Genomic DNA, 15,000 nt, shown 5'->3' with positions numbered 1-15,000 from the left:
CTTTCATTTCAATAAATGTTCAAATGATCCAATATTTCAGCAAAAATCAAAGATTAGAGAAAAAGTCCAAAAACTGAAAACAGATTTGTGTATCAGAACTTTGTTTCTTCTTCTTTCCTCTCCCATTAATCATCTCACCACCCCTCAGATTTATCTGCTGACCCTTTGGAGGGGCCCGACCCCTAGGTTGGGAACCACTGGACTAAACTAGCTAACTGTATATAAAGTAGTGTAAACTAGCTCCACCTCCAGCAGCTACAACAGTAACATGCTGCTCTAACACTGATGCTCCACTATTAATAATCTAATGATGTCATATATAATAATATATCAGTCAGAGTACTTAGGTAAGTAATACTTATGTACTTTTACTTCGTTCATATAATTAATTGAACGTAGATTTCACCCGTTCACTCTGTTCTGCTTCAGTTCTCTGGACTCTACCTGGTCTCACTGGTAGTCATCCTCATTGGCTTCATCACCTTCAACACCGTGCCAACACCCACTGAGGGCACAGATCCCGCCATCACCTCCTCCTCCTCTTCCTCCTCTTCCATCTGTGAGGGAGGTTTCTATGACAATCCTGTGGCCAATCAGAGTGACATCACCAAACAGGAAGTGGCAGTGAGGATCACGGCTGAGGAGGAGGAGGAGGAGGAGGAGGAGAAGAGGAGAGCTTCAGGGCCATCACAGAGCCTCGGAGGAAGAAGAGATGATGAAGATGTTGTTGCCGTTGGACACAGCACTAAAATGTGAGCTCTAACACAAAAGGCCATTAGGTTGAATATTTTTTAAACACATTTATTTATTGAGTTTTGCTTTTATATAGAAATACAGAGAACAAACTTGTATTTTTAGTGGGACACGGCTCTTCCTGGAACGACATCAGTAGCTGTTGTTGTTGTTATGATGTTGTATCAGTAGCTGTTGTTTCGATGGAAGTCCATAAATGAATCACACATATTTTCAAACTCTTGTGCTTTTCTTCTATAGTGTGTCATAATTTTACCCCCTAAGAAGGCAGCAAACAGTCCTTTCATCCACCGGCTGTATATTGTTTTTCAATGCATTTAACCAAACAAAGCACATCAAATACTTTGCATGAAGGACTAAAGAATAATAATTATATCATCACTCTACCTGGTCTCACTGGTAGTCATCCTCATTGGCTTCATCACCTTCAACACTGTGCCAACACCCACTGAGGGCACAGATCCCACCATCACCTCCTCCTCCTCTTCCTCCTCTTCCTCTTCCATCTGTGAGGGAGGTTTCTATGACAATCCTGTGGCCAATCAGAGTGACATCACCAAACAGGAAGTGGCAGTGAGGATCACGGCTGAGGAGAAGGAGGAGGAGGAGGAGAAGAGGAGAGCTTCAGGGCCATCACAGAGCCTCGGAGGACGAAGAGATGATTGAATTCATGTGATGGTTATGGTATTTTTAATTGAAAATGCCAATATATCATAATTAACGAGCAGACGATGCTGAAAGACACAAGAGAAGACCTCAATGGGGCCAGACAAAAAAATCGCATCTGAAATGATCAAAACCAGCTCCTCCGTTACAAAGTGGCGGCCCATGAACCACAGCTTGAAAAGACTAAATTTACGACGAAAGATCTGCAGACGTATCAGCTACGATTCAAGGAGGATTTAGAGGCATGCTTACCTTTTCTCGATAAGCCCAAGAAATTAAGAAAAAGAGTCCTTCTCCTCAAAAGATGCTACTTAGACGGCGATGATAGACTGCCAATGGATGAAAACACTCGATTGGCCTATCAACATCAGATTGACTGTTTAAAGAAAAAGCTTGCTAGCACTCTAGAGGTCAACAAGGCTCTCTCCAACGAAGTAAGAAATCGTGAAATGCGGGTACAGAGCAATGCTAAAACTGCACACGAGGAAAGGGCCGCTTTAATTGGACATATAAATAAAATGGTTGAGAAGCACAAACCACAGAAAGCAAAATCAACCAGTAACCTAGGCTGTGTCCCAGTTAAATTGCCACCTATTAAAAAGCCTCATCCTCCTACAGAACAGCAGCAGCACTTTTTAAGCTCAGAGCTCAGACGGCTCAGCAGTTAGCACAGTGGCCTCATATCCCGTCTTCCACATGCCCACATTCAACCATTAATGGTCAATGCAAAAGCATTCATGAATATAAAACATGCAGATAATTGGGCTCCCAGTAGAAACCTGCTGAACAACTGAAGCTTAAGTTATCAGAGAAACAAGCTGAGCAAACGTTAGCAGCAGCTGGGCTAGCAGTGCCAGCCAAACATTGTCAGAGAAACATTGATTTTTAATGTAAAACTGCTTTATTCAGTGTTTTTACTGGTTTTAATCACCGGGTCCGTTTGTTTGGAGAGGAGGAGGCCGGTAATTCAGCTCCCGGTAAAAACATCCTGAATGATTAACACTGGAGTAATCTCTGTACTACTGCCTCCAGCAGCACACAGAGGGAACCACACTGTGGCCTAGCAGTGCCAGCCAAACATTGTCAGAAAAACATTGATTTTTTACGTGAAACAGCTTTATTCAGTATTTTTACTGTTTTAATCCCCGTGTACATTTTTTTTTTTGGAAAGGAGGAGACCTCTGCAGATAATTGGGCTCCCAGTAGAAACCTGCTGTAGGAATGAGAAGCACACAAAGACGAAGAATAAAATAAAAAGAAAAGAATTAGCTGGACACTGTCCCTGTCCCGCTAATTCGAAATGTCCTCATAGTGTCTGTATGTTTTCAGGTGAAATGAGCTTGAGGAGAAAAGGCCGAATAAATCTCTGGCAGGACTCAAGCAGCAGTTGACTACTGAACACTGTGAGAAAAGATCTGACACAGCAGCATGGAGGAGTGAATCCAGCATGCAAGCAGACTTCCAGAAGAGACTGGCAGTGTGTCAAGATGAAATGAATAGGAAGTTGCAAGATGAGATGGACAAACATCAGTCCGAGTTGGACAATTTGAAGTGAAAGATAAGTGTGAGGAGGAAATCTAAATCAGACGTTAGAAAACACACTGAAAGAGCATGAAAAGGCTCTTGAGGCACAAGAGCACAAACAACAGAGGGAGAGGGAGAAAGTCAAATCTAAATATTTTATTTGTATTTTATTTTATTTGCCAAAAGCAAAAGAATAGTCGTTCTTGAGGCTAAAGTCTCAGCTCTAGAAAAGGAATTGGCGACTTCCAACAAAGACAGGGACAAATTTGAAGAACAGTTAAAGATCGCCCAAAAGCAAATTAAAACCATTGTAAAGAACGCTATTGTCTCTGAAGAAAAAAACGTGCGTGAAGAGAAAAGGCTGAATAAATCTCTGGCAGGACTTCAGAAGCAGTTGACTGTTACGCGGGAACGTTATGAGAAAACTATTAAAGACCTGACAGAGCAGCATGAAAAGAGTGAAGCCAGCATGCAAGCAAACTTCCAGAAGAGACAGGCACTTTATGAAGATGAAACAAATAGGAAGATGCAAGAAGATATGGAAAAATATCAGTCCGAGGTGGAAAATTCGAAGGACACGACCAATAAGTGTGAGCGGGAAATTAAACAATTAAATCAGTTATTAGATGTCATAGACAAAGAGCATGAAGAGGCTCTTCAGGAACAAGAGGACAGACAACAGAAGGAGAGGGAGAGAGTCAAAGCTAAACATTTCAAAGACTGCATAGCATTGAAAGCGAAGATAATGTCGCTGCTTGAGAAAATCAAAGAACTAGAGAATAGGGAAGATCTGACTCGTAAATTGAATGCAGCGCATGAGGCTATTCAAAATTCAAAATACATCATTAAAAAGAAAAATCAGGAGATAGAACGTTTAATTTTGGAAAAGAAAGAAGCACAAGAGAACTTTTCTAGCGAAAGGGACAACAATGCTGTCCTACAAGCAACATTAAACGACCTGCAGGAGAAACACGACTCTCTGAAGACCATGCTCACGAACGAGCAGACGATGCTGAAAGACACAAGAGAAGACCTCAATGGGGCCAGACAAAAAAATCGCATCTTAAATGATCAAAACCAGCTCCTCTGTTACAAAGTGGCGGCCCATGAACCACAGCTTGAAAAGACTAAATTTACGACGAAAGATCTGCAGACGTATCAGCTACGATTCAAGGAGGATTTAGAGGCATGCTTACCTTTTCTTGATAAGCCCAAGAAATTAAGAAACAGAGTCATTCTTCTCAAAAGATGCTACCTAGACGGCGATGATAGACTGCCAATGGATGAAAACACTCGATTGGCCTATCAACATCAGATTGACTGTTTAAAGAAAAAGCTTGCTAGCACTCTAGAGGTCAACAAGGCTCTTTCCAACAAAGTAAGAATATCAAATTCAAACAACTCCAAGATTCTCCCAACCTTAAGAGCTGCACAGTCTGTTCATAGATCACCTGTCTACCCCCCTGATTGTTTTTCATTTTCTGTCTTCTTCCTTAGAAACCTCAAAAAGGAGGAGCTGGTCACCTGAGGAGGTACAGGCTGTGGAAAAGACACTAATGGCCTTCATAGGAGCTGGTACAGTACCAGGAATGTTGGATTGTGTTGCCTGCATTACAGCTTCACCAAAAGCACTTAAAAAACGAAGCTGGATGGCGGTAAAGTACTATGTTAAAACCCGTATCACTGAGATTCAGCGTGAAAGTGCAAGAAAAACGAACTGAGAAGACTGCGGTTCTTTCACGTTCTTAAATGTGTGGATACATGTGTTTCTTTCTGCACTTGTTCTCAATTATGGTGATAATTATGATGCTCTTTGCTCTTGTTCTTACATGAATAACACACAGAAACAGAGTCATTCTTCTCAAAAGATGCTACCTAGACGGCGATGATAGACTGCCAATGGATGAAAACACTCGATTGGCCTATCAACATCAGATTGACTGATTCTGTGAGTAATACAGCAAATTCAGTTCAATATTATAACTGTTTAATTTTTCTATGAAACAAAATAAAAATTTACATTAAAAACTAAATTAAAGTTAAATCATCAACTTAAGTTGTTTGGGCAATTATCAGTGCAGCAATTGCAGTAGCACATAAAAATGATCTTTAATTCATTTTTACTAGCACGTTAGTAGTGATGGCTTAGATAAGTCAATATATTGTGTGATAGCATGTTGATTGTTTGCAGGTGCACAGACCACAAACTGTTTCTTCAACACTGCCACATTTTGATCTTCACATGAAATGGGGAAAATGTTGTGACAGTGCTGATTTTAACAAGGGAGAAGAGTTTTCTGACTCTGATCTACTTTGAATATTTAATTAGCTCACTGTGATAGTTGCCTCCTTTGTGCACCTTCTCATGCTCTGCTTGATGCTAGCAGACCAGTTCACAGTTAACAGACAAGGATTAGAGAGAGCTGAGGGGGAGAGGAGAGCCGGAATGATCGATACAGTTTTAAATGTTGACAAACTATATCCAATGTTAAGTAGCAATAAAGTAAAGCCATCTGTGCTTTTATGTGTGACACAATATATGTGTCTTTCTTTTCTTAAACAATCACATGTATGCAATGCATTCTAAGATGCTGAATTGGGTTGCATGGCCTGACAAGTTTGCTGTACCACATATACCATACATAACAACACCATATGTTCTTCAGGAACCTCATGTTTTGGAGAAATGATGATAAGTATTGTTTGTCTATGTTGTTTAGCCTGCAGGAGGTCCAAACCAGGAGGAGGAGACCTCATCACTATCATCATTTATATCATCAGTAGTAACACTATCATCACTATCATCACTACCATCATCATCATCAGCATCAGAGGTTTCATCTGAGGTACTTGCAATTTCCAAGAGTTTGGTGTCAGACACCTGTTCACCCTGTTATTGTTACTAGCCAGTTAAAATGCAAATATCCTTCCAGGTAATTAGAAAATTACTGTAGTGAGCGTGCAGCTTCTTGTATTTTTCTTTTACAGCTCACCTTAGAATACCTTGAACGGACGTCCAAGGTGTCTGATGGATCAGAGGCGACTGAAAATCAGACCTGCGCTATAGAAGTGGTAGTTGGTAAGTATAAAGCCTGCTGCACCTCCAGATGTGTCAGGCATTTTGGATAAAAGCATCTGCTGATTGTATGAATGTAATTGTAAGAAAGCAATAAGTTTATGTTTTTAAGTGCTTTAGATGGCTTTGATTCAAACAGTGAAGGTGTGTTGCCAGTTAGCTGTTAATTTATTGTATTAATGTTTTAACAGGATCCTCAAGATCTAAGAGAAGATGGCGAGCTGAGTCTAACAGCAGTGACCCTAAAACAGGTATGTGACAAACTAAATGCAGTGAAATATGTTCACATTAGTTTAACCTCATTTTTTAAAAATGTTGTCAATACTCTAAACATATAAATTGTTTGCTTTAATTTTATAAATATGTAATTAGCTTGTATGATTGTCATACTGAATGACGATACACCACCAGCCTTCATACTGGAACAAATAAACATACAGAGGCTAATAAGTAAAACTTTTTACTTCATATAGGGTAAACGTCCCTATTAAGCCCGCGTACCATATAAGCCCACTTGCAACTTCTGAGTCGAATTTAAAAAAAACACATCATAATTTTTTTCTGTTTGATGTTTCTTCCCATGAAGCTGCTTGTTACATAAATGACACTTTTTATTGTAAGTCAATCAGATTTGTCAATATTGAGTTATCGAAGCATATGTGTGACATGTGCCTGCTGATCCCAAAAGAAGTTGCAAGAAAGCTTTGGTGATTTTGGTACCCTCAGAAAATAACATTTTTTGCATATTTCTACTCCTATTTTTGGTAAATACTCAATTGTTATCAAAATTTAAGAGATTAGTGATTTGAATAAGACATATGTTAGAATATTACTTGAATCAGAAATATTGTTTCTTTTGAAATCAAAATATGAGTTTTAGCATGCAAGCAAACAGACCACATGCTGCATCAATAGAGTAGCTGCATAGTATGGTTCATTGCAATGACATAAAGCATGATAAGTATGTATAGTTTACATTTTTGTATGCAGTTCATATTATTATACTGTTAAATAGATAATAAATGTGTATGTTTATCTTTATTTATTTTTTAATTAACATTTTTATCTGGTGGGCTTAAAGGGTACGCTACCAAAAAAAATCACACTGTTTGGGGTGGATATAAATGAGTGTAACTAATTATTTCTCAGCATGATCAATTAATACTCTTCATGTTATGTTAGCACACCATGTATAGATTTATTTCATATAGTTTTTTTTAATGTCATGTGCATAGAATAAAAATATTCTGTCTTTTAACCATAAAGTCACTGATTTTCCCTTTAAGCCCACCTGCTCCTATTAAGCCCACTTGACTGTGTTTCAATGGGGATTTTGTCCCTTTTGACTTTTGAACCATTCCCCCCCCTAATTTTAACCTCACCTCATGAATCAGCTCAATAAATTTGATAATTATATTTAAATATCACTGATATTAAATAGGTCAATTCATTCTGGACAGCCCTATATTCTATGCTAACATAAGCAATATTTTTCTAATATTTACTTTTCAGATAAGTTTTAGTTTAAGATGAGATAATGAGCGTTAAGATGTTATGACCGATGTCTCCTCACAATGAACTGTATGTTATAATGTTACTCCACAATGAACTGAATGGTTTTAAAATGTGTTCTTAAAAGGTTTTCAAACTATTAGCCTAAACGTGATTAACATTCGAAAGTCAGTTAAATTTATTGTTTAATTGTAAATCCTGAAATTGACTCATTTACCATCCCTAGAACATTAGTGTTGAATCTGCAAGCTGTTTTTCCAGTCAGTTGGTCTTCAGAAATCTTCATAAAAACATCTTCGTACTTTCAACTAGCTGGCTGAACCAGAAATTTTGGCCAATTTCAAAAGCCAACAGCACACCATAGGATAGAGATACAGACAAAATGACAACACATATTGAAAGATGAAGTATTTGAGAATAATTTCCACTATAGTTTTAATTTTGTTCATGAATAGTTTTTTGGCTACATTCCAAAGAGGACATGTTGTAAGTTTAGCTTTTTCTGTGTTGACAACATAGCAAAATGGCTGGTCACGCCCATTTCAAATGCTATTTACAGGCCATAGGAATGAAGTGGAGACAAAATGAAAATAGCTATTGAGAGCTAAGAGTTTACAGATTTGAATAGAACAAGTTTGTATTCTTAAGATTTTTTAATATATATATTTATTTATCAACAAATCATGAAGTGGGCCTATTTGGAACACCCATGGGCTTAAAGGGTACGTTAGGTACCCATTAAGCCCATACCGGACTTTTGCCATATTTTGACAAATTAAACATTAAAAACATTAGAAATTGGAATAAATGAATTGTTGACACTTCAAATGAGAGATTAGACTTTCATTTTAACAAAAATGTTCTCACTTAAATTGGGGCATTATATATGAAAAATGTCTGAAAAGTGGATTTGGTGGGCTTAATAGGGAGGTTTACCCTAACTGTGTAAATGGGTTGGGTTGTTTGAATTTATATATATATTTATTTATATAAATGGTTATTACTTTCAAACATCCATTTATTGCTTCAGAAAGTACGTCTCTCAGGAACACGATATATGAAAGTCACCGCATGCTAACGTCACACTTGGAAGTTATTACTCCTCCTTTCCAAACAAACGGACCTGGTGATTAAAACCAGTAAAAACACTGAATAAAGCAGTTTTACATTAAAAATCAGTGTTTCTCTGAAGCTGTTCAGCTGGCACAGGACGTCCGGTAGGGGCTGCTAGCCCAGCTGCTGCTAACGTTTGCTCAGCTTGTTTCTCTGATAACTTAAGCTTCAGTTGTTCAGCAGGTTTCTACTGGGAGCCCAATTATCTGCAGAGGTCTCCTCCTTTCCAAAAAAAAAAAATGTACACGGGGATTAAAACAGTAAAAATACTGAATAAAGCTGTTTCACGTAAAAAAATCAATGTTTCTCTGACAATGTTTGGCTGGCACTGCTAGGCCACAGTGTGGTTCCCTCTGTGTGCTGCTGGAGGCAGTAGTACAGAGATTACTCCAGTGTTAATCATTCAGGATGTTTTTACCGGGAGCTGAATTACCGGCCTCCTCCTCTCCAAACAAACCCGGTGATTAAAACCAGTAAAAACACTGAATAAAGCAGTTTTACATTAAAAATCAATGTTTCTCTGACAATGTTTGGCTGGCACTGCTAGCCCAGCTGCTGCTAACGTTTGCTCAGCTTGTTTCTCTGATAACTTAAGCTTCAGTTGTTCAGCAGGTTTCTACTGGGAGCCCAATTATCTGCATTTTTTATATTCATGAATGCTTTTGCATTGACCATTAATGGTTGAATGTGGGCATGTGGAAGGCAAGATATGAGGCCGCTGTGCTAACTGCTGAGCCGTCTGAGCTCTGAGCTTAAAAAGTGCTGCTGCTGTTCTGTAGGAGGATGAGGCTTTTTAATAGGTGGCAATTTAACTGGGACACAGCCTAGGTTACTGGTTGATTTTGCTTTCTGTGGTTTGTGCTTCTCAACCATTTTATTTATATGTCCAATTAAAGCGGCCCTTTCCTCGTGTGCAGTTTTAGCATTGCTCTGTATCCGCATTTCACGATTTCTTACTTCGTTGGAAAGAGCCTTGTTGACCTCTAGAGTGCTAGCAAGCTTTTTCTTTAAACAGTCAATCTGATGTTGATAGGCCAATCGAGTGTTTTCATCCATTGGCAGTCTATCATCGCCGTCTAAGTAGCATCTTTTGAGGAGAAGGACTCTTTTTCTTAATTTCTTGGGCTTATCAAGAAAAGGTAAGCATGCCTCTAAATCCTCCTTGAATCGTAGCTGATACGTCTGCAGATCTTTCGTCGTAAATTTAGTCTTTTCAAGCTGTGGTTCATGGGCCGCCACTTTGTAACGGAGGAGCTGGTTTTGATCATTTAAGATGCGATTTTTTTGTCTGGCCCCATTGAGGTCTTCTTTTGTGTCTTTCAGCATCGTCTGCTCGTTCGTGAGCATGGTCTTCAGAGAGTCGAGTTTCTCCTGCAGGTCGTTTAATGTTGCTTGTAGGACAGCATTGTTGTCCCTTTCGCTAGAAAAGTTCTCTTGTGCTTCTTTCTTTTCCGAAATTAAACGTTCTATCTCCTGATTTTTCTTGTTAATGATGTATTTTGAATTTTGAATAGTCTCATACGCTGCATTCAATTTACGAGTCAGATCTTCCCTATTCTCTAGTTCTTTGATTTTCTCAAGCAGCGACATTATCTTCGATTTCAATGCTATGCAGTCTTTGAAATGTTTAGCTTTGACTGTCTCCCTCTCCTTCTGTTGTCTGTCCTCTTGTTCCTGAAAAGCCTCTTCATGCTCTTTGTCTATGATATCTAATAACTGATTTAATTGTTTAATTTCCCGCTCACACTTATTGTTCGCGTCCTTCAAATTTTCCACCTCGGACTGATATTTTTCCATATCTTCTTGCATCTTCCTATTTGTTTCATCTTCATAAAGTGCCTGTCTCTTCTGGAACTTTGCTTGCATGCTGGCTTCCCTCTTTTCATGCTGCTCTGTCAGGTCTTTAATAGTCTTCTCATAACGTTCCCGCGTAACAGTCAACTGCTTCTGAAGTCCTGCCAGAGATTTATTCAGCCTTTTCTCTTCACGCACGTTTTTTTCATCAGTGACAGTAGCGTTTTTTAAAAGGGCTTTAACGTGCTTTTGGGTGATCTTTAACTCTTCTTCAAACTTGTCCCTGTCTTTGTTGGAAGTCGCCAATTCCTTTTCTAGAGCTGAGACTTTAGCCTCAAGAACGTCTATTTTTTTGCTTTTGGCATCCACTTCATTCAGCCAGAATTTTCTGTCCTTTTCATGGAGTGATAGTTGTCTGTCCACTTGCCATTTAAGGATTTCGACTGGAACAAGTTCCTCTTTCTTTCCTTCTATCATTGGTTGCTCCATTGGCTTCTTCATTGATTTCTCCATTGATTTCCTCATTGGTTTCTCCATTGTTTTCTTCATTGTTTTCTCCATTGTTTTCTCCATTGTTTTCTTCATTGGTTTCTCCATTGTTTTCTTCATTGTTTTCTCCATTGCACTGATCAGTTCAAAACACTCTGATTTATCAATAGATTAGAATAGATTAGGTGCTAATTCTTGTGTGTATTGGTGTTTTGTATGCGTTGTATAAGCTACTGGGTGCCTAAATTTCCCGCAGGATGAATAAAGTCTGAACCCGTATATCTATCTTCAAGAAAACTGAAAGGCAATATCAGTCTTTGATCCTTTGATCTCATACACACATCAAAGTATCAAAGGGGATGACATCATCACACCATTCCATGATGCATCAAAGGAATAACATTCTATCCCATTCTGTGATGTCACAGAGTGTGTGTGTCTGTATGTGTGTGTGCGTGTGTTTGTGTGTGTGTGTGTGTGTATGTGTGTGCGTGTGTGTGTATGTGTGTGTGCGTGTGTGTATGTGAGGATGTACTCAACAATACTCATGTACTTAAGGATGCCTACTGGAGTAATTATGGTGAAAAGACTTAAAATAAATTAAATCAGTTAAAACATGAAGCTTCACTTTACATTCAGACAAACTAATGTGGCAGCTACAATTATTAGATCTCATCTGAAACAAACATTTATCTTCCAAAAGGAATTATATATCAGAATTCTTAAAATTCATTTTTTAGTGGAAGATTTTTCAGTGTCAATACAACCTTGTCTAATAAAAGTGTTCCCTTTTCAGTCCAGGTTTTGTTTTCAATGTCAAATTTTATTTTCAATGCCAAATTTAACCGCCACTGTTCCAGCCCCATAAATGTTACAGCGGAGCGTATCAATCTATGTAATAATTTTGAATATTGTGAAATTGAAGGCATGTCAATTTGCTTAAACAAGTAAAATAAAATGTTCTATAAGTTGAGTTAATACAGTTTGTTAAGGCCACAGGCTTTGAGGCTTTTTATCAGCTATTCGGTGATATACTGAATGTCAATAATAATGTCTTCATGTATATTTAATAGTTTTTTGACGGAGTTGACAAAATCTATTTATCAAAGGCCAAAGTGGCCTTGCCTTAAAAATGATTTAATTCCAGGCCTGGTGTGGAGTGGGGATAAGGCTGCTTCTTTAAAGACATTTAACATATACATACTGTGTCTAAACAAAGAAGTGCTCATTTTAGCCATGGAGTGGTTCAAATGTGTCATTTTACCAACAAAGTGAAATTCAAATTTATAGTATTCTTCTATTGTGACAACAAATTTATGTTCTCATCAAAAACAGACAACATATCACATGATTTACACGTGTTTCCTATATATTTTCAGAAATATATAAAGTAGCACAAAGCTTATAATGTGATACAGGAACAGATCAGTGCTTAATACAAGAAAGATTGAACACTAAAAACATTACAGATCAAAAAGTGTAGATTCACATCAGAAAGTATTAATTCAAGTATCAAATACATGACTTACACACTCTTATCTATATGTACGATATACAAAAAAAAAAAGTCTATAAAGCTGACATGGTAACACTAGGGGTGTTAACGTGAACACAAAACTCACGGTACGGATCTTATCACGGATTTGAGTCACGGATCAGATCATTATTAGGATCAGCGGAAAAAAAGGGGGGAGACAAATAAAACTTTGTTTTCCATTTATTCTGTAACACACTGAAACAGCAAGGAACTTTTGCCCATGGTCTTAAATGAAAACAACATTTAAGATGTCCAATGTTTAAATAAAATAAAATATATAAAATATCCAATGCTCAGTTATTGCAATATGAGGCATGAAACCTTCCTCTTTTAGACAGTGAATGAAACAGCCTCTGTCCACATCATCAAAACTTGATGATAACAAACATTCACCGCTAACGTCAGTTAGCAGCTAGATGCTAATTAGCTGCTCAGCTGCAGCACATTAAACAGCAGGTAAACAACTCAAATGTCACATCAGACCCGTTAGATGCTAGTTTGATCGTTACTCTTCAAAATCCCTGTTAATGTTAGCGACATGCTGTCTGCCCATGACTTGTACTTACAGCAGTTTGTTTACTTTGTGTTAAATGAGACATTAAATTTGGCAATTAATCCTCAGTTTATATGCCTGCCGAACTGTGGGGGACGATCCGTATGAATCACGGATCAACTACAATCCGTTACTTCACTAGTTAACACTTGTTATTCCAGTTACTTTAAGCTTATTACTCGATATATGACTCAGTTTAAAAACAAACTAAAGAAACTGTCAGAAGCAAGCAGCCAGACCTCCTGCACTCAACTGCTGCATAAGTCCTGCCAGAGATTTATTCAGCCTTTTCTCTTCACGCATGTTTTTTTCTTCAGAGACAATAGAGTTCTTTACAATGGTTTTAATTTGCTTTTGGGCGATCTTTAACTGTTCTTTAAATTTGTCCCTGTCTTTGTTGGAAGTCGCCAATTCCTTCTCTAGAGCTGAGACTTTAGCCTCAAGAACGACTATTCTTTTGCTTTTGGCAAATAAAATAAAATACAAATGAAATATTTAGATTTGACTTTCTCCCTCTCCCTCTGTTGTTTGTGCTCTTGTGCCTCAAGAGCCTTTTCATGCTCTTTCAGTGTGTTTTCTAACGTCTGATTTAGATTTCCTCCTCACACTTATCTTTCACTTCAAATTGTCCAACTCGGACTGATGTTTGTCCATCTCCTCTTGCAACTTCCTATTCATTTCATCTTGACACACTGCCAGTCTCTTCTGGAAGTCTGCTTGCATGCTGGATTCACTCCTTTCATGCTGCTGTGTCAGATCTTTTCTCACACACACACACACACACACACACACACAGACCTGCACATGTCTTCATGATGGTCTTCAGTGGACCCACAGTGTAGAGAAGACCCACCAGGATACCTGCCAGGTGTCCAACCAAAGAGGTCCTGAAGAAGAACCACACAGACCACAGTATGAAAAATGCACTACAGTATGTTCAGTATATGCACAGTTATCACCGCTAGAGCAGCTGTTTTATCTCTCTGCAGCCTGTTACTTGTTTAACAAACACCTAAATAAAAACCTGCATTTTGTATTTACACTGTGTACTGTGTCCTGTTCAGGGACGAAGGGCTTTTCTTGCAGGCATGTAGATGTTTTCAGGCCGGGACTCTTATCAAGCGTGAGAAATTTGGTGCAGGTTGAACAGTGTACTTTGAACTTTTAATCACAAACTAGATGACATAAACTGATTTTGAAGTCATTGTGATGAATTCTGTAGGAGGAGTTTGTTAAAATACAAGGCATGGAAATCACAAAAACTGAACAGTAAATTCAAAATGGCCGACTTCCTGTTAGGTTTAAGCTATGGTTCTAAGAGACTTTTTTGTGCACCCTGGCATGATACATGTGTGTACCGATTTTCATACCTGTAGGTTTAATGTGCGGCGGGGGCTGTTTCGTTGAAATATTGTGGGTGGCGCTGTTTAAGCCAGTTTGCATCACGGATGGAATATTGTCATGTTGTCAACGGCTTTGATGAAAACTCAAAAGCTTCAGGAGATATCAATCTGATGAAATCTGTGGGAGGAGGAGGAGGAATTTGTTAAAATACAAAGCATGCAAATCGCCAAAAATGGTCACTTAATTCAAAATGACTTCTAACTTCCTGTTGGGTTTACAGTTTTGCTGCAAGAGACTTTTTTGTGCGTGTGGGCATGATACATGTGTGTACTGAGGCACACCTGATGCTCATCCAGTAATCACTCCCGCCATGAAAGCCTGGTCAAGACACTGCTCCTGTGCCAGATTATCCCATTGCAGTTGGTAACTATGAGTCCCTGATATTCTCTTGTGTTTTACTCGAGCTTCTTTGAGTTTTCACTGCTAGTCTTGTAGTGTTTTTTCCTTTCTTGTTATGTTTGTATGGCTGACCTGAGTTTTTTCTGTGTGTAGTTTTCCGCTGTGCCTTGCAGTCTCCAGTGCTACTGTTTTTTTTTTTATATTCATGAATGCTTTTGCATTGACCATTAATGGTTGAAT

The 15,000-nt window shown here is 38.4% G+C and overlaps 2 protein-coding genes and 1 long non-coding RNA gene across 11 annotated transcripts in view; 1 reads left to right on the top strand and 2 right to left on the bottom strand.

The window, feature by feature from the left end:
• The window catches only part of LOC121898198 (golgin subfamily A member 6-like protein 22), a 39,468-nt gene that overhangs the window by 17,898 nt on the left and 6,570 nt on the right, over positions 1–15,000 (top strand). For 4 of the 9 annotated variants that reach the window (XR_006096371.1, XM_042413108.1, XM_042413111.1 and 1 more), the window contains 4 exons: positions 4,441–4,891; positions 5,664–5,789; positions 5,932–6,022; positions 6,211–6,270. Coding sequence is in view for 7 of the 9 variants with exons in the window: in XM_042413108.1 (XP_042269042.1) it covers positions 4,829–4,891; positions 5,664–5,789; positions 5,932–6,022; positions 6,211–6,270 (340 nt within the window). In the remaining 2 variants the exon portion in view is untranslated. Of the gene's footprint in view, positions 1–429; positions 753–3,151; positions 4,892–5,663; positions 5,790–5,931; positions 6,023–6,210; positions 6,271–15,000 lie in introns of those variants that run through there. The other 5 variants (XM_042413107.1, XM_042413106.1, XR_006096370.1 and 2 more) reach the window with 4 other exon arrangements.
• On the bottom strand, positions 9,091–11,578 carry LOC121898197 (myosin-13-like). Its single transcript, XM_042413103.1, has one exon. The coding sequence runs from the start codon at positions 11,057–11,059 to the stop codon at positions 9,368–9,370; it is 1,692 nt and encodes a 563-aa protein (XP_042269037.1). The 5' UTR covers positions 11,060–11,578; the 3' UTR covers positions 9,091–9,367.
• Positions 13,004–14,766, bottom strand: LOC121898201. The gene is made up of 3 exons (XR_006096374.1): positions 14,703–14,766; positions 14,388–14,538; positions 13,004–13,904 (listed from the first exon to the last, which is right to left on the bottom strand). It is a non-coding gene; the product is annotated as an uncharacterized LOC121898201 (long non-coding RNA).

The sequence above is a fragment of the Thunnus maccoyii genome, chromosome 6, assembly GCF_910596095.1.
Source record: "Thunnus maccoyii chromosome 6, fThuMac1.1, whole genome shotgun sequence".
In the NCBI taxonomy this organism is placed as follows: Eukaryota; Metazoa; Chordata; class Actinopteri; order Scombriformes; family Scombridae; genus Thunnus; species Thunnus maccoyii.
Note: the sequence above shows the minus strand (reverse complement) of the source record. Positions and strands in the feature narration are given on the sequence as shown.